General features: G+C 41.9%; 1 protein-coding gene across 4 annotated transcripts; it reads left to right on the forward strand.

Moving 5' to 3' along the window:
- Nucleotides 1-1,724: 1,724 nt before the first annotated feature.
- LOC1278230 (coiled-coil domain-containing protein 170) lies at nucleotides 1,725-7,744 on the forward strand. 4 transcript variants are annotated; one of them, XM_061653201.1, is made up of 10 exons: nucleotides 1,725-2,531; nucleotides 4,685-4,735; nucleotides 4,802-5,546; nucleotides 5,612-5,793; nucleotides 5,857-6,027; nucleotides 6,090-6,254; nucleotides 6,339-6,452; nucleotides 6,518-6,655; nucleotides 6,783-7,088; nucleotides 7,149-7,744. In XM_061653201.1, the coding sequence occupies exons 1-10, from the start codon at nucleotides 2,451-2,453 to the stop codon at nucleotides 7,578-7,580; spliced, it is 2,385 nt and encodes a 794-aa protein (XP_061509185.1). In that variant the 5' UTR covers nucleotides 1,725-2,450; the 3' UTR covers nucleotides 7,581-7,744. The 4 variants fall into 4 exon arrangements, with proteins under 4 accessions (XP_061509185.1, XP_061509186.1, XP_061509184.1 ...); XM_061653202.1 differs by lacking the exon at nucleotides 1,725-2,531 and adding an exon at nucleotides 2,538-3,739; XM_061653200.1 differs by lacking the exon at nucleotides 1,725-2,531 and adding an exon at nucleotides 2,538-3,309.
- The last annotated feature ends 17,354 nt before the right edge of the window (nucleotides 7,745-25,098 follow it).

Genomic DNA, 25,098 nt, shown 5'->3' on the forward strand with positions numbered 1-25,098 from the left:
GCCGATTGCCGTTTTTGGTCTTCCGTGTATGCAGGTTTCTCACAGGATTGCAGCATAACGCAGAGTTAGCCGGGTCTTCAGATGCTGCTCTTGAGATTTTTCGTTTTGTTCCTTTTTACTCTCCTCACCTTAACATCTCGTAACGGAGAAGGTTGCTGAGAGCAACGGCTAGCGTATCATGAGCCACATACCAGTTTCGATGGGCTCTGTGTGCATCTGTTTCGTTCTCACCCAAAAACGCTCGCTCTCGCTTTCGCGCCAATCCCAGTAAACACGTTTTTATTTCCTCGTTTTCCCCTCGACGGCCGAGACTCGGTGGCGGGAGGTGTTGATTTTCCACCCCCTTCTTGGAGGGGTGCTCTCGGTACACGATAGTGATGCGCATCCCCTCTCTTCCCGCACATGTGCGTAAGCACGCGCGAAGAGCAGTCCCGCAAGGGGAATGTGTGTAATTTATTTTGAATATTTTGAAATGTACTTTCGATGAAGAAGCCATGCACAGAGAGAGGAAGATCTGACTGTTTACTGGGACTGTGTGTGTGTACTTTCTGTTTGTAAGGGAAAAAAGAACAGCGTGTGAGGGTTTTTTGATTTCTTCTTCGCTTCACTTCACCCCTACACATCATTTTGCCGGGAAAAGAAAAGCCCGCGCACTGCACGGACTGCGCGCACGATTGCAAGTGCTTCAGTGCATTTGAAGCCGATTTACAATCCTATTCCATTCGTTTGTTTTGGTTTCGGCAGCTGCTGCTGTTGGGCGAACACGCGCCTGTTTAATACGGTTGAAGCGAACGTAACGAATGGAATAGTGTCGCATGCAGGCCGGGAAGTGCATCGACGAGTAAATATTCTTATGGGACTCAACCTATCCTCCCCTTCTTATTGTATGGCCGGACAACTTTTCCCTGGTCCAAAAGGTTTTTTTAGCGCCAAAATTATTTACAAAAAAGGGGTGGTACAAAGGGCGCGTCCTTGTTTCTTTCTTAAATCTCAATTGGCTTTCGGCTCCCTTTTGTACTTGCTTGCCATTCAAACCCCGGCGAACCATCTTGACGGTTTTGAATGGTTACGAGGCTAGCCCTTTTCCGGGCGAAGGGCCCTTTGTTGTTTCGATTCGCCCGAAATAGGGCGTGTTTCAAAAGTGTATCATCCGAACAGGAATGCAGCCCCGCTGGAAGGTAGCATTTCAAAGGGCTTCTTTTCGAGGTTTGGGCGCGCGCGTATATGTAAAGCAATCCTGGTCTACCCAATTTCGTTCCTTTCCGTGCCCACGTGCGTGTCCTTTGCAATGGCCCCGGGATCGGATAGGTTTTGTCATTATTATTGGATTCTCCCTCCATTCCATTCGTTCAGCTTTGTTTGGGTTTCTTTATTCAACTTCTTCATCCATCCCTGAAATGCCCTGGAGTGGCGACACGAGTATATTTAACAGAATGTGGATGAGTAACAGGGAACAACCGGTTTTTCTGTCGATGGTTGTCCTTAAACTGGCTCTGGCTCTGTGCTGCATTCTCTGTTTCTTTTGTTGCAACCCCAGTTGCGTGCTTTGTAAAATTATGAGGAAGGAACAGTTCATTGCAAATAAAAATAGTCCTTAAAATTTATTTCAAACGAGTAAAATTGCAATAAGTAAGTAATATAAAGTAATATGGAATTCCTATCGTCAAACGAGTAATATTGTAATATTTAAATAATATAAAGTAGTATGGAATTCCTATCGTCATGATCAAATCCAGACTGAATCAAGATCAATTTAGTCCGCATGTTACGTCCGTTTTCCATCGTTATTCCAAAAGGCTCTCCTTGGAAACACCCTCTTAAAAATCAACAAACCCCGCCGGGCTGAGCGCTGAAGCGGGATGAAGCTTTGCCTCCGAAGGTTCCAATTGCAACCTGAACTAACGAAGGGGGTTGGAATTCCATATGTATGCGTCATCGGAATGACTTTGGCCGGAAGCTAGGGCGTAGGATGCGCAGCAGCAGCGGAATGCTTCGGATCCATTAGACCCAACAAACTACGACTAGCGACGTGTGGGTGGATCCCTCTGTCGATTCGTGAAAGGTGAACATTTGCCTTGCCAGGAAAGTATATTTGAGGGGTTCGGTAGTTTGTTTATTAGTTTGTTTGTCAAGCAAGTTTTCCAGCAGCGGCCACAGTATACACACACGTTGGGACACGTTTGTCCGCAGGGACACAGTTGTAGATGTTTATAGTTGATGTTTTCCGTCCTGGAATCAGTTTTAATATAGCGCTGATTTTTGGATTGAATCACATGTAGATATTGGTTTAGTGCAAGATTTAAAAAAAGTGCAATACAGTTCTAAAGTGCAGTTTAGAGTGAAAGTAGCTAGCTAAAGTTGGTTTTATCGATACACGTTATAGTTGTGGAAAAGATAGTAAATAACGAAGGTGTCTTGTCGTTGAATACAATGTAAATGTGGTGCACAATATGTCCGGTAAAGGTGACGATGAGTCTACAGGAAACAGCGAAAAGGATTGGGAAATATTCGACATACTTTGCGGCGAAGAGGTAATACATGGTTTTGAAAATGTGATTAGATACATTCAATTCCGGAAAAAATTATATAACATGATAGCAAAGTGTATAAACGCCTGTTTATATACCTAATACGGAAAATATAGCTTTTGGTATGTGTTTAAATAAGTATTTTTGTTGAATAATAAATCTGTATCCTTCCCAATAACAAAAGAGGAATTGCCAATGCGGCCTTTGTGCCAATTCTAGTGAACAAAAGACATTCTCAATGCTAACAACAAACAACTGGAAAGACCTCGCCAGAAGGCTGGTTACTATGGAGATGGTAGCTTGTTAGGTTACTTTCCACTGTCCGCCGGAAGCCGACTCCATTTGAGATAGTACACGCGGTTATCGATTAGAATCGTTGCAAAAAAGGCACCTTGTTCTGGAATAAAACGCAGTACGTAGGCAGTTACCCATTCCGACACATAATTGCCAACGTTTAGGGAACACAACAAACTGCTGCCTCCTTCTGTATGGAATAGAAGTAAGGCTTTGAGGTTCCAACACAATGGTTTGAGCACGATGGCGTTCCTACGGGCATAAGCAAAAATCCGATAATATGAATCAAACTTCAAACTCCCTCCCCAGAGGTTACCATCGGAATTGGGCGCAAACTGGAGCGCCAACAATGGGAGGCGTCAGCTTTTCTTTCCGTTTCAGAACGGTGGAAAATTGTGAACGCGTTTTTCTTCAACATCGGAGCGTCGTGCTGATAACGTGCAATTTTGTGACGGCAGCCCGTAGTTCAATGCAAAACAGTTTTCAGGTAGTTTTCACCCTTTTTTCCAAGCGCTAGTTGCTGCAATTGTTTCGCGAGACGTTATGGCGTCCGGAAGTGTTGCGGAAAAGTGCATCGTTTTTTGAACGTTTTTATGTGTTGTTGCTTTTAAAGGGGAATTGTGTCACTGGAAAATTCTAACGCTCACAGGGTGCACCGAAAGAAAGGTGTTGATAAGAAAGAATGAACATCGGTTGTACTGCATGCATTTGAGTGTGGTTGTGCAATGCGGGAGTAGTGAACTGAAATGAGTGCAACGGAAGGACGACCTCGGCATACAAGCGGATGTTGATTCGAGCGCAAAAGTGAAAGTGACACTAAAAGTTAAATGTACCGTTTGTGTTATGTTGCTGTTACCGGATTATGTTAAGATAATGTTTTGTTTTTGAAGTACTTCCCTTCCTTCGTTCGAAAGATAGTAAGTGCAAAGAAATATTATTTTTCATACAGGGTATTTGTAATTATCGAATATTGAGTGTGGATTCGGAGTTATGGAAGAAGAGAAAATGTGTTCTGTTCTGACAAATAAAATAACACTGATATTTCATAAAAGCATGCTAAAATGTCATTCGATCCTCGTAAAAAAAACATGATAATGAAGCAAAGGAATGAACTGAATTGTGATGTTTGGTCAATTACGAAACCATTATTTTTTTTGGGTTGTTGTCCTATGGTTACAAATTGAAACAGTGTAAAATCTATTATTTTCTGGAAGAAAAACCATAACAGGACATGAAACATAAAATAAAACTCGAAAGAATATAAGTATATTCGAGTTCTTCTTAATAAGGATCTCTATTCGAACGCCATAATGTTTACTGCCATTGAATGGGGTGCTCTGCTTTCAGCCAGCTAGACAGACAGGCCTGCAAAAAGTAGGTCATTCAGACCTAGAATAGAAATAACGAGAACGGGGAAACCCAATGCGCCATTGTCGGTTTGTTAGTTAGAACGAATGCGCGCGATGATGGGCTTGATTGAATGAGGACAACCGTGGGAAGAGAGCCCTATCCACCCCACTGGCACTAGCTCTGATAAACAAATAAAAAAAAAATTACATCCTGATTCCTGATACACGTTCCGCTTTTCCGTTGCCCCCTTTCCAATGTCAGCATCGACTGGCAGAATCGCTTTCCAGCAGGTTGTTTAATGTAGAAACGGAAACCAAAGCATACTCGTTTGCGGTGTGTAAGGTCTCTGTGTACTACAGATTACGATTAGTGGTACTAAACAAAGTTTTTTCGGGGATCATGCGTGGTCTTGCTATCTTGCTTTGAACTTGTCAGTAAAGAAATTCGGTCGCACGTGAGCTTTGTGAAAACTTTTGCATTTTGTGGTCTTTTTTCTGGGTTGGGTATTCTAGAACATGCCAAAACATCACACTCCCCACTCTCCAGTACATCATCACCATCATGTAAGTATTGTGGCTTCGGTTATGTATCTCACTGATCAGCTTTTAATGCTTCTATTTCACTCTCAGCCACCTCCACCATCCTGCAATGATCATCTGGCACACTCGATCGATCTGGCCACAACGCTCCGGAGCGAGTTGGCCGCGTCGACATACAAGCGAGACAGGCTTATGGCAGAACTGTCGGACGTGAAGAGCTCGCTGTGTTCTAAAGAAAGTGAGTGTGAATCTTTGCGTGCCCAAAGTGCTCGCCAGACGTCATTGATCGGTTCCTTGCAACAACGACTGGCAGCGGCCGAGCAGCGGGAAAAGACACTTCACAGCCGAAGTGAAACGGTCATGCACACACTGCACCGCGACAAGAGCCACCTAGAGGATAAGATCAAGGAACTAAGCGGAAAGCTGCACCGTTTGCAGTGTGAGCTAACGAAGGAGGAAGGGTTGCGCGACCAGGCACGTTGCCAGCTGCAGGATCTGGTGCGACGACTCTGTCTGTTGCTGGGGGTGGATGTGTGCGACGGTGCTCATCTGACGCCAGAATGTGTGCTTGCCAAGACGGGCGAAACGGTGTCGGAAGTGCAGAGACTGCGGGCAAAGTTGGCCGGTACCTGTGAGAACCTATCCTCGACCGAATCGGAGCTGTTGAGTACGAAGGCGGCTGCTTCGGCGGAGAAGACTCGTCTTCACACACAGATCGAGGGTCTGCAGTCACTGGCGCAGAGTTTAGAGGGACGGTGTCGACAGGCAGAACGTGATCTGCAAGTGACGCGCGATCGGTTGGCTGAATGTGAAGTTACCGGTGATAAACTGAGAGGTAACGGTGATGCTTTGTACTTAGAAGAGTTTCAATATTACAGCACTGTTTACTACATGTTGCAGAGGAATTGAGAGGATTTGAGTCACGCTGCTGCAGATTGCAGAATAGCTATGATCGGTTGCAGACGGAGCGCTTGCAGTTCCTGCGTACGATTGCAACGATCGTAGGAGTCAGCGAACCATGTGAGAATAACCTCCGGGACAAAATCCGGGACCTGACCAATCATAGCCAGGCATTGCATGATGTAAGCATGTTGCGTTATGATAGCTAACTAGACGCGTTTGCTAATATTCGAAGTCTGTTTCAGCAAGTTTCCCAGCTTCGTGAACAACACCACCAGGAAGCTGCTAAGCATCGCGAACACCAGGAAGCTAGTGCCTGCCGATTGAAGGGGGAGGAGCAGCACCGGATGAATCTGGAGGATCGGCTCGAGAAAGCGTGCCACGAACTGCAACACTTCCGATCGGAACACACGACGGTAAGGAGAGCAGAGGGGCTAGATTTGATATTAAAATAGTACAATTATTGAGGGATTTTCAGCTGAGCGAGTACCTATTACGGTTGGCGAGAGCACTCTGCTGGAGTGAATGCACGGAACCACCGGCACCGGGCAGTGACACAACGATCCTCAGCGAAACGTTGCTCGAACGTGCGGAGCGTCTGGCAAACCATCACGAGCATCATATCCACGGCACGGGTGATAAGGTGAGTACAGCTTGCTTTGTCACGGCTTTGTCACAGTTATAACATGCGTTCCATGTATCACCCGCATGTGCTCACCATTTGCAGAGCTGCTGGGAGGCTATCAACCATAACCATCATCACCATCATCACACCTCGCTTTCCCATTCGGCGTCAAAAATACGCCGCGAGCGTTCCTGCACCGATCTACCACTGAAGGAAGTATGATTGTGCCTTTGCTTTGTGCGACCATTTCACCCAGCATCTCATGCCCATTTCATTTGTAGAGCTCTACCCTGTACCATATGCAGCGCAAGGTGCGCGTACTTAAGGAACAGATCCAGCGACGCGATCTTCATCTTGAGCTGCTGCGGCGCAAGATTGCCCTGCTGGAGGATAACGCAAGGGGGAAAGCCACATTACAAGTACACAATCATATTCAAACACAATTTTAGAGGGATCCAGGGGGTTTCATTGCTTGCGTCGCTTTTCCAGAGACTCGGGGTGCAGTAATTACACATCTTTCGTTCGCTTGTCTTTTGTCTCCGATAGACCGAGCGGGACGAGGCTATGCACAAGGCAAGGAAGAACTCGAAGCAAGCCGAACGAACCACCCAGCAGTTGGCGGAAGTGAAGGCCCAGCTGGCGGAAGTGAAGCACCAGCTGACAGAAGCTTCCGAGTACAAGATTACTGCCCTCGAGCGGGCCCGCAAGTGTGACGAGCTGCAAGCTCGGTTGTGCGATCTCGAAACGGAACGGGAGCGGCTGGTTGGGCAGTTGGCCTCGTATAAATCGCGTGCCCGATCCGCGGTGGAAACTTCACACGATCGCCGTGTGCGCGACGAGCATGCAATGTCGGTAGGTAGTGGAGCTCTCTCAAAGGGAAATGCCCTTCTTTCATCCCAATTTTGTCTGCAGCATCTTCGGGAGGAGCTGTCGCGTGTGAAATTGCAGCTGGCCGACACAAACCACCGACTGTCGCAGCTGCAGGTCTTCCGCACCTCGGTCGCGAAGCTGCTGCACGTGTCGGACTGTGCCGATTCGGAAATTCTGCAGAAGCTGCAATCGGTGTGCAGCGACCACGGTCACCATCACCGTCATCATCGGCACCACAGTGCGTCGAATCTATCCAACCGCCGGTACGATTCCTCCCCACCATCGGGTGAGGCGCACGTGTCCCGGTACGATGACATATTGACGGGAGGCGGATCTGGTGCTACCGGATCGCAATCGATCGGTTGTCGTCCGCTTAGCTCCAGCCCGGTTCACAATCGACGCTACATTGATTCGGGATTTAATGATCACGATCATCACTTTGAGGATGATTTTGATTTTCATAAAAAATATTAGTTCACTGCCGAGGCAGAATCCCGGCCACCACCCAAACATCACAGCGTGTATTCGACGACAGAACGGAGTTGTTCACTGCCAGCGAAAATAGAAGTTTTCGAAAAGAGCGTTTTTGGATGGATTACAAAGAAATACAGCAAAAGTTATACTGTTTGGCAAGATTATGATGAAGGTCTGGTGTTTGTTTAGCTTCGTTTTGATGACCTTTCGTGGGAGCGATGTTAGAAGACCCCAAAGTGGGTATAGGCAGGGGCCGATTAAACAGCACACAATCTAGGCGGCCGCGTGGGCCCCGAGAAACAGAACCCACCCCCCGCTCACAAGTAAATTTGCTTCTTAATCTTTCTCTGGTCCATAATTCCTCTTATGTCTTCTCACTAGACACTTCAGAAAGGCTTATACTCGTGTGTCCGCTTAGGGACTCCACGCGTCTTAAACCGCCACTGGATATAGGACTGGGTATAGGAGGGGTATAGGGTCCCTAGGCGGGCTTACAGCTTTGGCGGGAACGCCATATTGAATTAACGAATGACAGAAGTGAATTCGATTGTGATACCTGTCTTTTAATTCATAAACGACACATCAACCGTAACAGTTCCGCACACGAAACATAGTAAGTAGAACTGATTTATTAAATCTTTAGTGCAAATTTGTTTTTTTTTACTTTATCACTGAGTCTTATTAATGAGATAGTTGATGACTTTTTTAGTCACAAAAACTAAAATCAAGAAGGCAAGAGTACCAAGTTCGCTTAAATCGTTTATACGTCTCGTAGATAATCTCGTAGAAGAAAGCATGGGTAAAGTAGTACAGTGGAGCGCCGTTTGTCCGGGCCCATCGGGACTTGACCTTGCCCGGATATGCGAATAACACGGATAATGAGTCAAATAATATATTGTATCACAAACAAGGTTGAAAAAATTACCTTATTTTTTGATAAAAATAGCCCAGTTTTTATTAACTTCATGTTTTTCCAATGAGAAAATTTGAAATTTGCCATGAATTATTGTGTTTTTTTGTTCTGACAATGTGCTCTGATAACCGTTTTTTTTTTCAAATATCCTCCTCATAACGCATTGCCATCTTTGTATTGAACTGTCATTTCTAAACAGCACGGATAAACGGACAGCCGGATAAAAGGTACCTGAATAAACGGCGCTCCACTGTAATTTAAAAGATTTCTTAATTGATATCCTTTAATATGTCGCAAACATAGTGAATTTTACAGTAAGTTCCCGAAATAGCACTCGTTTTTTGCATTGCAATACCTGTGTTCAATTTATATTTTAATATTAAATAAGAACCCGCAAAGCCTAAAATACCTTCAAACAGTACATGTTATTAACAAAAAGAAAACAAAAACTTTTAAAGCCACTTAAAAGCCAGAATTTTCCTAGTTTCTGCACGAATCGCATGGGTGAGCGTACATTAATAAATTGATTTTTCGCGCGAAATCAGCGTATTTCGGGAACAAACTGTGCCCACTTTGGATGACCTCAAAGTCCATGTAGGATACAGGTCATTGTTTTTGGGTTTGACAGTTGCTTCGTTCTTTTTTATGCACACATGCTGGAAGTGAATGGGTTGTTAATTTGGTTATTTGTTTTCTGATTCTGGTGCTATTTTAGTTTTTCTTAATTTAAGTGAGCCAAGAATATGTTCAACAATCTTCATATTTTATGAATTGGATGGAGAATACGATGCAAAATGTAAATAAACGAACTGGACTTCTTCTACTTACTTTTATTTGACAATTCCCTAAGCATGCATCCCGCTAATTTTCACTACACGTCCTTTACTTGCCTACAGACAGCTTTTAAGCTTTTGTGCCCCCCTCTTCCACTTTACTTCAAACACTTCGTCCACCTTTGTCCATATGCCGTTGTGTTGGTGACAATTTACGCGTGGCACATACTGAGGTGTATATGAACAAGCAAGAAAGCATAAACGATTCCGCCCTGTTGAGGCCGCGATTTCGGTTGGTTTGGTTCAGACAAAAATAGGTCCCGATCCTAACTCGCCGTCGACACGTCCTCCGTGATTCCTAGCGCTCCTGTTGTACCCACGGGTATGAATAGATTCTGATTGGTTCATACCCTATTCCGGTTCGGGTCGTGGAATGAATCGTATCTCCCACGACTTGTTAAACAACTCCGGATAACTCCGGCAAAAAAAAAAACTCGCAGATTACTCGGTGGTTAGATCAAGTTGTACAGACAGTGGTGGAAGGAGGCATAATTGGACCGAGCAAACTGTACGATGGATGACACATTTGATGACGGGTACCATAGAAGAAGAAGAAGAAGATGTTTATAATCCTCAGCTTGGATTCACAAGTATTCTAGGTCCATTTAATCATGTTTGAAGCGGGAGATAGTGTTTGTACATTTCATAAGATTTTTTTTTATTCAGGAGGAACGGTTTAAAAATGATGTATTGCTATACTAATAGAATTTTAAATAAACAATAAAATGAAGAAAAACATATTTTTGTTTAGTTCTATGTTACTTATAACAAATGGTAGAATTGAGAAATTGCAATGAATTTGATGAAATAGAGCAGTGTTTGTCGTCCATGCCATGGTAGTGTTGCGCTACCATCTATCGTCCATGCCATGGTAGTGTTGCGCTTGGTACGGATAGAATATAAAGAATAGCAGGTTGACGTGGGAAAATCTTCTGGAACCTTGGTACGGAAAGAAATCCGGAACCTATTCAATGTATTTAAATATCACATATTGCTGCCATGCATGGAATTAAGAAGATTGATCAAGCATGGAACATGTTACAATTTTGTTTACTAACATGGGTTCCACCTGCACTTGCGCTTGTTTGATATAGCTTCATAACCATCTATCGGCATGACACGCGAATGGCCTGGCCAGAACCGGCACGGAATACATAGGAGAAAGCAGGGCAAAATGGGCATATCAAGCAGTGTACTGAATACTCCTTTGAATATGCCATAAAATACAAATTATTCTTACATTATTACACGCCTCCATCATTTATGTATGGATTAAGATTGCCACATAGCCTAAAAATATTTAAACACATGAAAAAAATGTAAAATAAAAGTCGATGTTTTATGAGCAGTTATTTTGACACGCTGGCAAAATGGGCATAACCCTGGGGCAAAGTGAGCATATGTAAACAAAACGTGAAACGTCTAAAGACTGGGGCAATTTGAGCCACAACAACTGCGCTTAGGTAATGGTGTATGCTTTTGCACACGTTTCGTGAAATGTATTCTCGTCTTATCTTTTGTTTTGCTGTTCAGGAAAGTCTTTAAAATTCTTCCAAAAATATATTGTCATAATTAAACCAGTTTTTACACGTTTCAATCTACAAAATCGAATCTTATGAAGCTGCGCCTGTTACCATTATTGTGAGGACAAATACAATACAATAAGGGTTATAAAACTTACATGGTATTCATAGACCACTCCAATGCATACATTTTGAGTATTGGAATATATCTTTGTTATGAAATATTGCTTAAATAGAAGGTGCCCATTTTGACCCACATGTCCATTTGGCCCGCGTTTCCCTACATTAATAAAGGCACCGTTAAAAGTTCGATACCGGCTTTACGCGTTTCCCTCAGCGTCAAGGTCACCAGCGAATGAAGACAGTACATAAAACACGCACACTGCGGGTAAGATGGACACATCTCATAAATGCGTGAAAAAGGTTATTTTTGTAATAATTCAACAACGCAGCATCCTAACTAAAAATAAAACAACACATTTGAGAACATTTTTGACACAACATATGTAAAATTGGTTAAATTAACGAACAAAACAAATTATCAATCGTGCGCACCCTTGTGGATCTAATTTGACTAATGCGGATCTTAAGCTCTGTAACTTGCATTGTTTATATTTTCTTTTATTGCATGAATGAGTTATGGTAATTATTTAGTAAAAAAGTGGCGAAAGAATATGAGAAATAAAAATAAATTGTTTTCTGGTGGTTTCAGAATTCTGACACCAAAGCGGGAAAGACGGACATTCTGTCCTAGGGAAAGATAAACACCGAATTTGTTGATTTATTTTACTTCTTATATCAATTGGCGATGAATTTATTTAATCAAACACCTTTAATAAGTGCATTTCGAATAAGTGTATCGAAGATATAAACCTTCCAGCGACTAGAGAAAGTATTCAAATTAACACCGAGAAATGAAACACCGGTCAAAATAGCCTGCATGCGTTATGCTATTACTCGCTCGGCCCTGGTGAGACAATTCACAAAACCCAATATCTTGTCACGACTTGGACGATTTTAATCCACAAAATGAGAGAGCACTGATATGAAATCGTTCAGACATAGATGAAAGATACTATGGGATTTCATATACCAAGAAATTCTCTCTTTAATGGAAAAAATGGCTGCGCCTATTAATAAGTCCTTTAAACATGCTGTGATCGCTGAATTTCCGCGGAGTAATATCCTAAAGAGAAGTTTTAGACTGTTGTTCTGTAAGCTGGTGCAACATTAGCTATTAGTGTCCGATATTTCAAGAATGCTTTAGATTCTGCATTCTTCGAGGTGTTAGAAGGGTTGCATATAATTCTTAAATTAACGGCTGAATGAACCGCCGTTGCAATTGGCCAAAAATTGGTGTATGAACGTACCAGGACGTGGAATTCAATGTGATAGGTTCAAATCTATATATATAAAAATCTCGTGTCACGGTGTTTGTTGGATCATTTTCAACGAAACTTTGCACACACCTTATGGTGGTATGAGAATAGGTTTTAAGACTTAAAAATCGTTCAGATGTTACACTAAATTTAATTTAAAAATGATTTTCTAACTCCCATACAAAGAGCAGGATTGTTGTTGTGTTGTATACGGCACTTTGACACTTGGTGTGAGGAGCCTGGCGGTTTAAACTCGATCATCGAATCCTGAGGGGATACGGGCACGATACAACTATCCCAAGTAACAAATCAATAAAAAAACATTTTATTTTTTTTAATAGCTAAGTTTGTCGGGTCAGCTAGTATTATATAAAATTATACTTGAAAAGCGATAGAATCTTAAAATTTTCAAAACATTTTCTGGTAAAATCCGAGTTTAAGATAATGTACGCACATTTTCATGATCGTAATATTAATATGTTCCAAGATTTTTTAACATTTTCCTTAAGTTGTCCGTCTTCACCTACCTTCCCCTAAATATTGCACACACATGAAATGTAGAAGCCCGTGGGGTAAATAAGAAGGTGGTGGAGAGTGTAGTGGAATGTATTTATTTTTTTGGCCATTTGTCCACCAACGCAATCCCACATCAGCGCAAACTTTTTGGCGGCTATCATGAACCCTCAATATCCCTCATAACGCCTTTCAAAAACGCTCGCCAGCGAGAGAAATTCGCCCGATTTGGAGCGTTAGCGAGCTCACAAATTGCAGAAATTTGTTGTACGGGGGAAGGGGGTATTTTACTAAGGTTTTTCACGTATAGATGGCGCTAACGGGAAGCGTGAAATATTTCCACAGTTGAAATTACACACATTCCCTAGCCGCAAAATTGAAGATTTCGGACGTTGTATGGACGTCGTGTAAACTAGTGATGTGCTGTATGGAGCGCATCCACAACTCCGATCCGACTCCCACTATTGTTAGCCCGATTTCGACTCTGGCAAAATGGAACCACTAGATCCACCCGAAGTTGGAGACGTCCCGAGTCGTTCGGAGTCGTTCGGAGTCGTTCGGAGTCGTCCGGAGTCGCCCGAAGTCGTCCGAAGTCGTCCGGAGTCGTGCGGATTCGCCCGGAGTCGGAGTCGTCCGGATTCGTCTGGAGTCGCCCGGAGTCGTTTGGGACTCCGATATTGCAGCGCGGACCTACCTTCCGGAGTCGATTCCAAATTTATCGGAGGCGGATCGGAGTCGACTCCGGATTTTTGCCAATCTTACCCTTCACTAGTGTGGACGTCCACCCGACGTCCACATGACATCCGATTAAAAAGGTTACTCGACTAAGCGATTTTTTTAGACGGGTTGTAGGCAAAAAAATGTGACGGATTTCCCTGGGTTGTTGTATACAATATCAGCCACAACAACAAAATTATGGATGGGTAGAAAAAGGTGAATCTTGCCTTCCCCCTTACTCCTACCTTGGCAGTAGTTGCGATCACACAGCTGTTTATAAGATAGTGGTGGAGGAAGTGATATCGCTTGTCTGTTGTCTTCTTTATCCGTTCTACTAGATCATATAAGTTTTCAGTGAGATCACTACCCCACCTCCTTCATTCTCCCAGCAGTTATTGGCGAATGCTTGACCTTGTATGAGCGCGCTTGACTTGGGGTTATTGTTTTTTCCGTTCCGTTTTCGTTCCTTTGCTGCTTGATGCATTGCGCGTTGCCTACATCCATCGTTCGAATCCGGATTTGATCGATGAATCGATTGGATTTGATGAATCGATCTACCTTGGAGTTATTTGCCAGATCGATTGAATTTATGCTTCGTACGGGTTTTATGTTGTTTTTTAGTGCAGTTAGTTGCGCTAGTGCAAAAAAAAAAGAATCAATAAAGGGCCAATTATCAATGCACTAGTACGCTCATGCGAAGCCAATGCTTAGTTAAACTTAACGGAAAGTCAAATATTCAAATGAGAAATGATATCATTGAATACATATTGAATTTCCATTTATTTATTTTTTTAATAATGCACAAACCCTCAAATTCTCTACCAACCACCCCCCCCCCCACCTCCCTCCCTTCCATGCAATGGGTATTGCAGGTGGGGATATTTCTAGTCTCGGTAACGAAGACGCAGAGCAAAATGAACCGAAAATGTATGCAAATAATAGTCAACTTAAGAAAAAAGAAGTTAACTAGAATGCATTACAGGCGTGAGGCTTATAATATTTGACACATATAAATTAAATTCTTTCCTGTTACATCTACCAATAATACCAAATACAAAGAGACGACATAGAATTTATTTACATCTTTTAATAAACAATCCTATATCTTACAGATCATTTCCACTAGAAACTGATAGATTCTGTTTCATTATTCATCAGCCAAAATACAATAGGTACGCTCAAACACGGCATATCTTTCTTCGCGAATCTTTCCCCTTCTACTAGAAACAAGTGTCAAAAAAAGATTCGCCATTATTTTTGCGTTTACACAACACGAATTTTAGCAGGATATAATTATCTTAATTTAACAAAATAATTCGTAAAAGACGGGTTGCGAAATGCATAATATTCCACCTTTATAACATTTACGGTTCGGTAGCGATCGAAAAATTATGTTAAAACACGAGAAAACACAATAATTCTATCTGCCTGTCAAAAGATTGCAAGCAAACATTTTTGTTATCCATCCAGCGATGGATAACTTGGATTGCTCGAAAACCATTCGCCACAGGCTGCTACACCACCCCTACCTCAGTGAAAATGTTTGTTTGACAGATTTTTTCTAGCAGAATATGCCGTGTCCGAACTAGTGTTGGAAGATTCAGGATTCGGAAGATTCGAAGATTCAATTCCTAGAAAGATTCGAACGAATCGTATTTTATTTGTAGGATTTGAAACCCTACACGATTTCTTTGCGATTGGGATTTGATTGCAATTCGATTGGGATTCTGATTGGGATTCGAAGGATTCTTATTGGGATTAGTATTATGATTCGAAAGGGATTGCGAAGATTCAGGATTCGGAAGATTCGATGATTCAATTCCTAGAAAGATTCGAACGAATCGTATTTTATTTGTAGGATTTGAAACCCTACACGATTTCTTTGCGATTGGGATTTGATTGCAATTCGATTGGGATTCTGATTGGGATTCGAAGGATTCTTATTGGGATTAGTATTATGATTCGAAAGGGATTGCGATTCGTTTGGGATTCGTATGATTGGGATTCTGAATGTGATTGCATTGGAATTGCGATAGGGATTCTGAGTGCAATTAGGATTCTGATTGCTATTCGAATTTGGTTTGCGATTGAAATTAGAGGCTGTCCCCGAGATGCTATTAATTATTATTAATGCTATTAATGGGGGTCGAGAGAAACCACGTATCTCTATTTGGAAAGTCTAATCACGCAGTTTTCAGTCGAAATATTGCAAATGTTCGTGTAATGTAGCTTTAAAGTTATAGTCACTAAATTAATTATTTGATTCAATATTGAATAAAGGTCCGCGTATCTCGGGGACCTGTACTAATTATGATGTAAGTACTGAAAAGTTAAATAATTTGAGTGAAACAAAACGATATCTTATTCTAGCTTTAACTAATTCCCCCTCCCCTCCCCCCCCCCCCCCCTCAACAAACTACAATAAACCGCTATACCATATTGGGAATGCGATTCAAATATTCGAATCCCAACCAGGATTGGGATTCAAAGATTCGAATCCCTTCTGAGATTCATTTTTCCCATCACTAGTCCGAACGCGGCTAATGTATATGCTAGTTAGGTTGCTGCACTCAAAAGACACCAGTGAAACAAAAACCCTTCATCAAAACCGGTTCCGCTTGCTCTTTTCTGTTACTACCGTCAACAGCAGGTACGCAGAAAAAATGACACGTGTTTTGCATTTGTTGAAGGAATAACTCTCGCCCCAAAAAATCTCTTGATCATACCCACCACCAACAACGGCATTCAGACACATCAGTGCATGATTGTGGAAACTGATATTACCGCGCAAAGAACGCAAAGTACAAGGTCCTCCTTAGCCCCACGAGAAAAGATAACCAAAACTCTTCCCTCAGGGCATACAGCAATCGCTCGGGCAAGCATCGTTCCATAAAGCCGTTCGAACAGTGCAAGCATTTCTCGCTGTTGCAGGTCAAATCGACGGTCATGTTCAGCGGATGTGATTCAGGTTTCGCGCTGTCAGCGCGTGAAGAAAACGGAAGATGTGTTAAGAAGAGGTGCAAGTCGTACGATTGTCCTTGTTTGAACGCCTGATTGTCTTTTTGCCACGTGGTGCCGAATCACATGATTTTATCCCGTTTGAAAAACGCTTTCCCAAGCCTAGAAGGGGGATGCGCACAAGGGAGAGTTTCAAATATGATTTAATCTTTTTTCCAATACGAGCGTACGGATTGATGTACCAATGACTCTTTGCGGTAAGCGGCAAAACAACAAATCAAACATTAGCAGTTCTAGACACAGGCAGATAAAAAAAAGCAAAAAAGAAATAACACATAAACCATAAGCATATCAATCGTGATAAAGTGAACGATTTTACCTCGTCGTCATCGCAGCAGGTCTAGTTTCGGTACTCAGAAGGTGATGGTGCTACACACCCGCAGGAAAACAATCCTATGACGACGACGACGTCTTGTCACTCGCTTAACTTCGACCACAACATTCGCGTCGCAGCATTTCTCATATGAAAGTTTTATCTCAACCCTTGTTTGCTTCACCACAATCGCCCCCCTCCACTTCCATAACCAATCGTGGGCCAATAAGTCGATTGGGTTCGTTTGTTCACCCGCAGCAGCAACATCAGCAACAGTTCATCATGGCTTGCTTTGAGAATGATAGGGTGTGTATGTGTGTGTGTGGGCGTGTTGAGCAATTCAGCATCGTTCGTGGAGTTGCAGGGGCGCGGGCTTTAAACCGATCGATTCAGAAGGATTTATGATCGAAAAATAATACAGTGATGTGCTTTTTTTCTATTCTACTATACATGTTAAGTTCAATGTTGTTATCTTACTTGAAAATACGTTTCTCCTTTGCAATAATGTTTCAATTGATAATTCGCAGTTTTATTTTGTTATTCAATTTTAGAAGCGAATAAAAATACATCTTAAAATTTGTCAGTGTAGCACTCACTGTAACAAAGGCTATGCATCGTTTCACTTCAGCTTGTTGTCAATGACCGGTTTTCCATGATACTTTCGTCGTGGGTCAAACAAATTATCGTTCATGTCGGTTCCCATCAAGAGGTTCATCTCTTCAAAACGACTGCCAGGGTGGTTTACAGGGTTTTCCAAGTCACTTTAGGATGTCAACAACGGATCAGGTGTAAACGTCTGTTTTTTTATGCCGGGGGTTGAAGCCGGATCTCACTGGCCGTTGAAGTGTTGACAATCAAGCTGAAGAAACAAAACATTATTACAGGGTTTTCCAAGCTAATTTTGAATGTAAACATAGTTTTTCACTGCATGAAGCTATTCCGCATCGCTATGATATTTCATTTTCATCATACAGGGTTTTTCAAGTCACTTTCGAATGTAAACATTGTTATTCACCGCGTGCAAGATGTTATTCCACATCAATCTGATATTCCATTGCCATCATAATAATTTTTAATTACTGCATCATGATTTTCAACACAACTCAAGCTTGATTGAGTTTGAAAGCTCTTTTTTATGTGTTGAAAATCATGTGTTGAAACTGAAATTTCATTTTGAAGCAGATACACCATGACAGCTTTTGAAAAACACCTTGGATGCGGTTAATATATATGTGCAAATTCGAAAGTGACTTGAATTGACCCTGTAATAATGTTTAATTTCTTCAGCACTCTCGGAACCTCTTTCGATACCTCGGGGCCCTTTATAGCCGTTCAGCTTTATAGAAGAAAGCATTTAGCAGTTGAATATGCGAATATAAATACTTGTAAAAAAAATAGCGGAAATTGGGGCAAGTGTGCCATACGGGGCAAGAGTGCCACCTAGCATTTTTCCTTAAAAACTTTAGTTTAATGATCAATTGTGTATACAGTTGGTTCCTTTCCAATGACTAGGTATACTGAGCCGAATTTCATATAGACCAATCGATATTCCCCATTGTTTTGAGCTGATTTATATTGAGTTTCAAAATTGAGCAGAATATTATAATTTTTTAATCCAACCAAATAAGCTCTCAAAAATTATGCGAACAATCAACCGAGAAAATATTTACACCACCGTATAGCTGAGAAAACGTGAAATTTTTTGTGGGGTTGGTTGAAAAAAACTTTCTTTTTGTCACTGAAAAATTCAATTTCAAAAAAGTTACAACTTTTGGGGCAAGTGTGCCATCTCTGTTTGGGGCAAGTGTGCCACAATCTTTCATAGGCGCGAGCTGTCAAAAATGTAAACATTGTTGTAGCGTGCTGCGGAATGGTGCGCTATTGTGAGCGGATTCCACGCCAGAAAAACAGAACAGTAAAAAAAACCATATTGTGGTACAGTTGGTGGTCAAAAAGGGTTCATTGTTGACTAAATACATGTAGGAATACATACACTAGTGGTACAAACGTAATAATTTCCAATTATCTAAGAAATACGGTTATTTTAACCAGGTGGCCGTCTTGCCCCATACGAGTGGCACTCTTGCCACATAGCCCAAAAAACAACGTCTTTTTGGACCCTTTTTAAAACGCTTCAAAAACAATTTTGTTTGCACGTTTTTTCAAGCGAAACTCATTTATAAGTGAGGAAATAGATGTAAAATGGTTATGAGATTTAAATCGGCTTTTGAAAAACACGTTTTAGTGAGTTATAACTTGAAATGCTTAAGGTGGCACACTTGCCCCAAGTTCCGCTACCTACTATGACAGCATTTAATATAAAAATGTGATCTTTTCCTCAAATACCATGCATAAAACGATCTACGTCACCAACGCTCGTGGCTAGCAAAAGCGCATTCCATTTCACGCTATTCCATTCCAATAAATTGCTTCCTTTAGAGATCGAGATAGTAAGGCATTCCTGCTGCTCGTGTTGCACGCAATCGTCAGCAGTAGTTTGATTGGTTTCACCCGGCGGCAAACGGTGGGACCAACTTACACAAAATCACAGTACACCCCTAGTAACAAGCACAGACGTTGCACAAAATCACTGACTAAAACATAATATGATATGCGCGCATTCGTGGTTGCAAAACTGTTTTCACACCCTTTTCACAAGATCACGCTCGTATGGAACAGCACGAATGCAGCAAAATGCGCGGCTAACAACATCGAATCGAATCAAGATCACTAACGCTAATCCTTTCACGCCGGAAACTCGCAGGACGCAAGGCTGGTTGGGTGGATGGTTTGGGGAGCTTGTTTTGCAGATCAATACCAACCGGACCGAATGAAATGGAAAGTGAGTTAATAAAAATAATAAGACCACCGAACCTCGTACACGTATCTCGTCCTGCATACGACCAATCGCTTACATAAGCACTTTCTCGCTGCGATAAATCCGATGACACATGTCCGCCATTGCTCTTATCGCATCGGTTTTTCGATCGATGAGTACAATGAAACGAGTTCATGCCCAGGAACATGGTGAACACAAAAAGGGTAAGTGTGGTAGGCAGGGTAGGTGCCGGAGGGTGATCCTGCGATCACGATATGCTCCAATAGATAAGGACGCTTTTCTGGTGAATATTTCGAGTGAGCGAGAAGATGTCTATATCTATTATAGCGAGGCGGTGTGGCAATTTGAGTGCTTGTTTGTTATTGTTTTTTTTTTTTATAAATTGAATGACAGTTCGTACGTTCAGTGTGTTCACTTTCTCCACTCACGTCTCATATCGAGCAAATCGGCGCTTGTGTTTTCGTTTGTGTGTTTTGCTACACCATACCACAACACAGACATATGAGCTCTTACTTGCTTCTCTTGAAATCGGGCCTGTGTGCTTCGATGCTTGAAATGATTAACGTTGGGTGTTGCTGCTGTCGGTGTTTCGGGGGTTCGCCGTTTATTAAAATCATTTCATACAAGAGACTGTTGATCGGCTTAGCGGCAGAAAGAAATGCAAGATGAAAGCAGCATATGCTAATGATCCCCACATTTGAGGAAGTGATGGGCCTTCAACAATTCAGTGTTGCGCACATACAATGTTGTGTGCGCCAGCCTGCCCGTCCCTGTCCGCCTGGTTTTGAACGTACTGCTTTTGATCTAGGATAATGATGCTAACTATTTCTCATTGCGATTGCGTTTCATTGTAGTGGGCTCGGAGATTGCGCAACAGCGATGGTGGTTTTGGGTCGCCTTATATCTCGATTGTCGGGGCAGCTCGAACGTCGAGGCTAATGAGACGTGGAAGCGCAACTAGTGACTTTCTTGTCTGTTGGAAAATGCGTTTGAATCGGTGGATGCGCGAACACCAAACGGTAGAAATCGAAATAAGCGACGGAGAGATGTATGTGACATTGGTGGTGAATTTATAAAGAGACGTTGGAAATGAGAAGAAAGCAAAGCCTGCCAGCGTGATGTCACATATGATAAATAATGTCGTCTTTCGTGGTTGCATTCATAAGAAAACAAGAATGATGTAACAGTTCCGTGTAGACAAAACTATTTAAAGTTACAACAAGGTATGTAAGAAAAACAAAATATGAATTTTGTGTGCAAAATACATGATGAATACTTCATGGTCTTTTACTCTGAAAATCATCCTCTCAGCCGACTTCCATCTCCAAAAACGTTCATGTCGTGAAAAAAACCTAATGTTGGTGTCCCAAAACAAATGGCTTTCTGCCCGCATGATTTTTTAACAAAATTTAATTAAAATTTAATATTATCAGTAACAAGGTTGTGCTGTATGTTAATAAGGAAAGCAAGATGTCTTCAGAGGAATCTCCTAACATTTATGTCTTCTTCCTGCGGCTGTGCGAGTGCGTTGGTGCAGTGTTCCTAACACAGGGTCGTGAAATAAAACGGCTAGCCAGAAAGGGAGCACGAAATCTTTCCTTTCTTTAAAGGGCCATTTTCCAAGCATTGCAACACCACACATAACCGACAGATATGCTCCACAACCACACCAGACCAGTAACCCGCATCAAACCCGCAGAAACAGGAACATAATATAGAGAAGATTTCAAAATTGATCGCCATGCTATAGGTCCTCGACAACGACGCTGCCATTTTCGCATCGGGGTTTTGCCGACTGAGTAGCTTCCGCTCTAGCAAAAAACACCACTTACAGGAACGAAGGAAGAGAAATAAAATCACCAGTCTCCAAGAAGATAGCAAAGAAGAGCATCAAGCATTACAGACGCTTAATTCTTTCCCGGACACGCGACGTCGTTTGGCGTCCTGGTTACAGGTTTCTGCTGTTGCTGAGGAAATATGTTCGGTGAAAGATTGGGTTCGTTTCGAGGTTGCTTAGCTTACTTGTTGTCAGCATTCGCCAAGATACCAATGGAGAGCTTGGGACGTCTGGAAATTGCATCAGCATTTCGAGGTAGAAAGGAAACGTTTTGTTTTAGGGGATATGGAAGAAAACACTGACACGTAAAGTGAAAATTACTCCTCATTCACACCTTATGGGACTGCCGCCTATTTGCCTTATGGGTGGTAAGAGTAAGATGCAGAGGGAGACGGGAAGTAAGTACGCAAAGGATAGTGCGATCTTTTGTTAACAATTATCAACCATCAAACTGTAACCGGAACTTACGCAAGCAAAAGACCCAACACCGAGCATGTTGTTGCATGGACTGAGTCCTTCCCTGCCGTGTGCGCAGGGGTAAAGGGTAAAGTAAATGAGTAAACATAAAAAGGAGCTAAGAAACGAACTCACGACCTGCTGTATCCACGATCAAACATTTAACCACCGTACCATGGAAGGCTTAAATAAAAGCAGTTGCATGTGCGCTATCCATAGTGGTGCAATCAAAGTGGTTCGGGCCTAAAATAACAGAGAAGCGGAGCGGTTAAAGGGTGAAATTTAAAATTTGAATTGCTTTCCTATAATTTCCAGGATAAACCCGTTAAAACAGAGGCGGTTGAAGCTTTTGGAGCATACTTCCACCGTTATAGCTCATTTGCTGATCAGCCTGATAAATAATAGTTTAATATAATATTTTTTAATGTAAAACTGTTATATCTTTTACTATATTTTGCAGATAAAAACGGAACGTTTCAAATAATATTGAGCCTACGCCGATTCCATGAAATAAGCAACCATTTTCATGGTGAAACATTTGCATAAATTATAAAGCATGCTTTTTATTAACTTTACCCAAAGCATACCAGCTGTGCAAACACAACACACTGTGTCTGCTCCAAGACATCGTTGCTTCTGTTTTAGCCCGCATCGTTACTAAAGTAGATGCTGATGCTTTTTGTCTTGCCCTGCGGTGAAGCCCATCTCTCTCCAGAGCACTAGACACCTCGTGCTGGAAAGTCCAATGCAATCTGGTGGATTATAGAATTTTGCGAGTGGTGTTAACATGGAAAAAATGGACAGAACGAAAAGAGGCCGGTTACATTCCATTAAAAATATTAAGCGTGCATAACATTGTATTCGTGTTAGCGTCCGTGTTAGTTGACCGTTTTCCACTAAACTCTTCCCTCATGACATCAATTAAAAATTGATTCGAAATGCAGGACTGATTCAAAATGCATCGGTTCGCTATTGCTTATACTGTGGTTGATGCTGCTCTCTATTTGCATGCATATTCAATATCTGTACCTTCACTGTGACAATGCTATCAATATTTGTCCACAGTCTATATTTCCTAACATCCCGGGTGAGAATTTTTTATCCTATTCCTGACAGGGAATGAGAAAAAACAGAAGAAGTCGTACTGCTGATTTGACACGAACAAGCCTTTTTTCTCACTGTCGTCCTACTGTTTGTATACCACAGCCGATGTAAGGATTGTAACAATATGTATGCATTCTGTATTTTGCAACGAATTGAGGAAAATCCTCTTTCGCCAGCAGCAATAGCAAAATGGTGTAAAATGTCCTCAAACAGTAAAAGAATAATCTTCCCTCGTGAGGAAAGCAATGCCCTAATGATCGGTTTCACTAAGGATAACGTCAAGTTTTGGTCGAACGTCAAATAGTGTAATCTTGTATACTCCTTAGAACCGATACATACGATAGATAGAAGAGGGATGAAAAATAAATATCCCTTTCGATTGCTGGAGACACATGTTTCCGAAGTCCGAAGAACAAGGAAGCAAAGACGGTGGCAGAGTGAAGTTGTTATTGCTGTTTACCCCGTTGCTCGGTTTACTAACACAGGATAAAACCGGATTGAAGTTTTGACGCCAGGCTGCATTCACAGCAGGAAAGTTTCATGAGTACGGCCAAGATTTTGTGAAATTTGCATTTTTCATTATCGATAACATCGCGCTTCCGCAAAGATTCGACTGGAAAAAGTGGAACATTCAGCGATGCTGTGGGACGATGCTGCGATATGTTTGCTTACACACAAAGAAGACGTGTCCTTTTTCTTTGTTCATCAGATCAACTTTCTTTTGAGTTTTTATAGAGAACGATTTCAGAAGATGCATTTAGAATGCGAATGCATCTTAATGTAATCCAACAGCATCGAGGATGACGTTGTGTGCAAATAGCAGGTGCTATCCTTGGTAGACGGTTGATTTTGACGGTTTATTGTGTTTGTATGGTGAATATTTCGTTTCTTTTATGATCGGATTAGAAGTCAAGAGTAATGAAAGCTTTGCAGGAAACGACGTAGGAGGGCTTTAGTGTACAAAACAAAGCATTTATTTGCTTTTGCTTGTCTGGGCTAGGACATGTTGACGTAATGGAGAGCAGTCCCGCGCGGGCAACTGCACAGCAATTGGGAACATTTTTCAATTATTTCCTGTCGGTGGAAACGAAGAAAGATTGTTTTAGTTCTAAGAAAAACTTAGTCATGAACCTGGGGATGCATTTTTGAACAGAAATGAGTCGATTGCACTAGTAGAAGGATGAGATGGTAGTTGATGAGATTTTGGATTACTATTTTTAAAGAAGCAAAGGGTTCAGTTAAGATTTAACCACCATAGGTACACATTCTTTTTGGGTATCTCCTTTTTGTTGTGTTCAACAGCTCCGTTGTTCCATTCTACCATTGCAATCTTCTGTGACGCTTCGATGGTGCTTGCTGGAGCGATAAATTGCGACAAATAAATATTTGACCATAGTAACGAACCGTCAATTTAATAACACGCACCCAAAATTGGCCACCTTGGACCAAGTGAAAAAAATAATTAAAATGGAAATGGATCATTGGATATAACAACATAAAATATGAAGAATAGCTGTATTTATGAGTGATTTCATCAAAAGTAACATTGGTCGAAGCACAAGCAGGGTAAAAAGGCATGAAGATAATTCCTTTGTCCGTGTAAAAAGGCTGTTTCATTTTAACTCATTGAAAAAAAAATTAAAATTTAATAACTTGTTGCTACGATAGACGTTTTAAACAAGAAAGTAATATGATAGGTAGCTTTACTAGATCAGTGTTACGCACTGATCTTATCATTTAGCTTCGTGCCTTCGATAGTACCGGTTATTGGCACGGGACAAGGCATGGTTAATTGTAGGAGATAGAAATTAATCACTTTAAACACGGCTAGGATGGAACTCAGTGATCGCCACCAGACGACCAAGGCGTCGATGCTGTAATGCAATTTTGTTTAACTCACTGGTTACGTTTGCAGGTGCCGCATAGCCGCGCATAGACGGGTGATGACCAGGGTGATGGATTGCCTTAATGGTTTGATATGATAATTTAACAACCTGTTTGCGATGTTTCGTCAACCAGCTGGAGCCGGTGGATTAAATTGACAGCTTACAGCGAGCGTAATCTAGATATTGA

This window comes from Anopheles gambiae, chromosome 3 (genome assembly GCF_943734735.2).
Source record: "Anopheles gambiae chromosome 3, idAnoGambNW_F1_1, whole genome shotgun sequence".
NCBI classification, from domain to species: domain Eukaryota; kingdom Metazoa; phylum Arthropoda; class Insecta; order Diptera; family Culicidae; genus Anopheles; species Anopheles gambiae.

Coding starts and splice junctions, on each gene's coding strand:
- LOC1278230 (XM_061653200.1), top strand. CDS start 3,103: ATGAATCAAACTTCAAACTCCCTCCCCAGAGGTTACCATCGGAATTGG. Junction 5,794..5,856: donor ATAGCCAGGCATTGCATGAT/GTAAGCATGTTG, acceptor AGTCTGTTTCAG/CAAGTTTCCCAGCTTCGTGA. Junction 6,255..6,338: donor TCCACGGCACGGGTGATAAG/GTGAGTACAGCT, acceptor CACCATTTGCAG/AGCTGCTGGGAGGCTATCAA.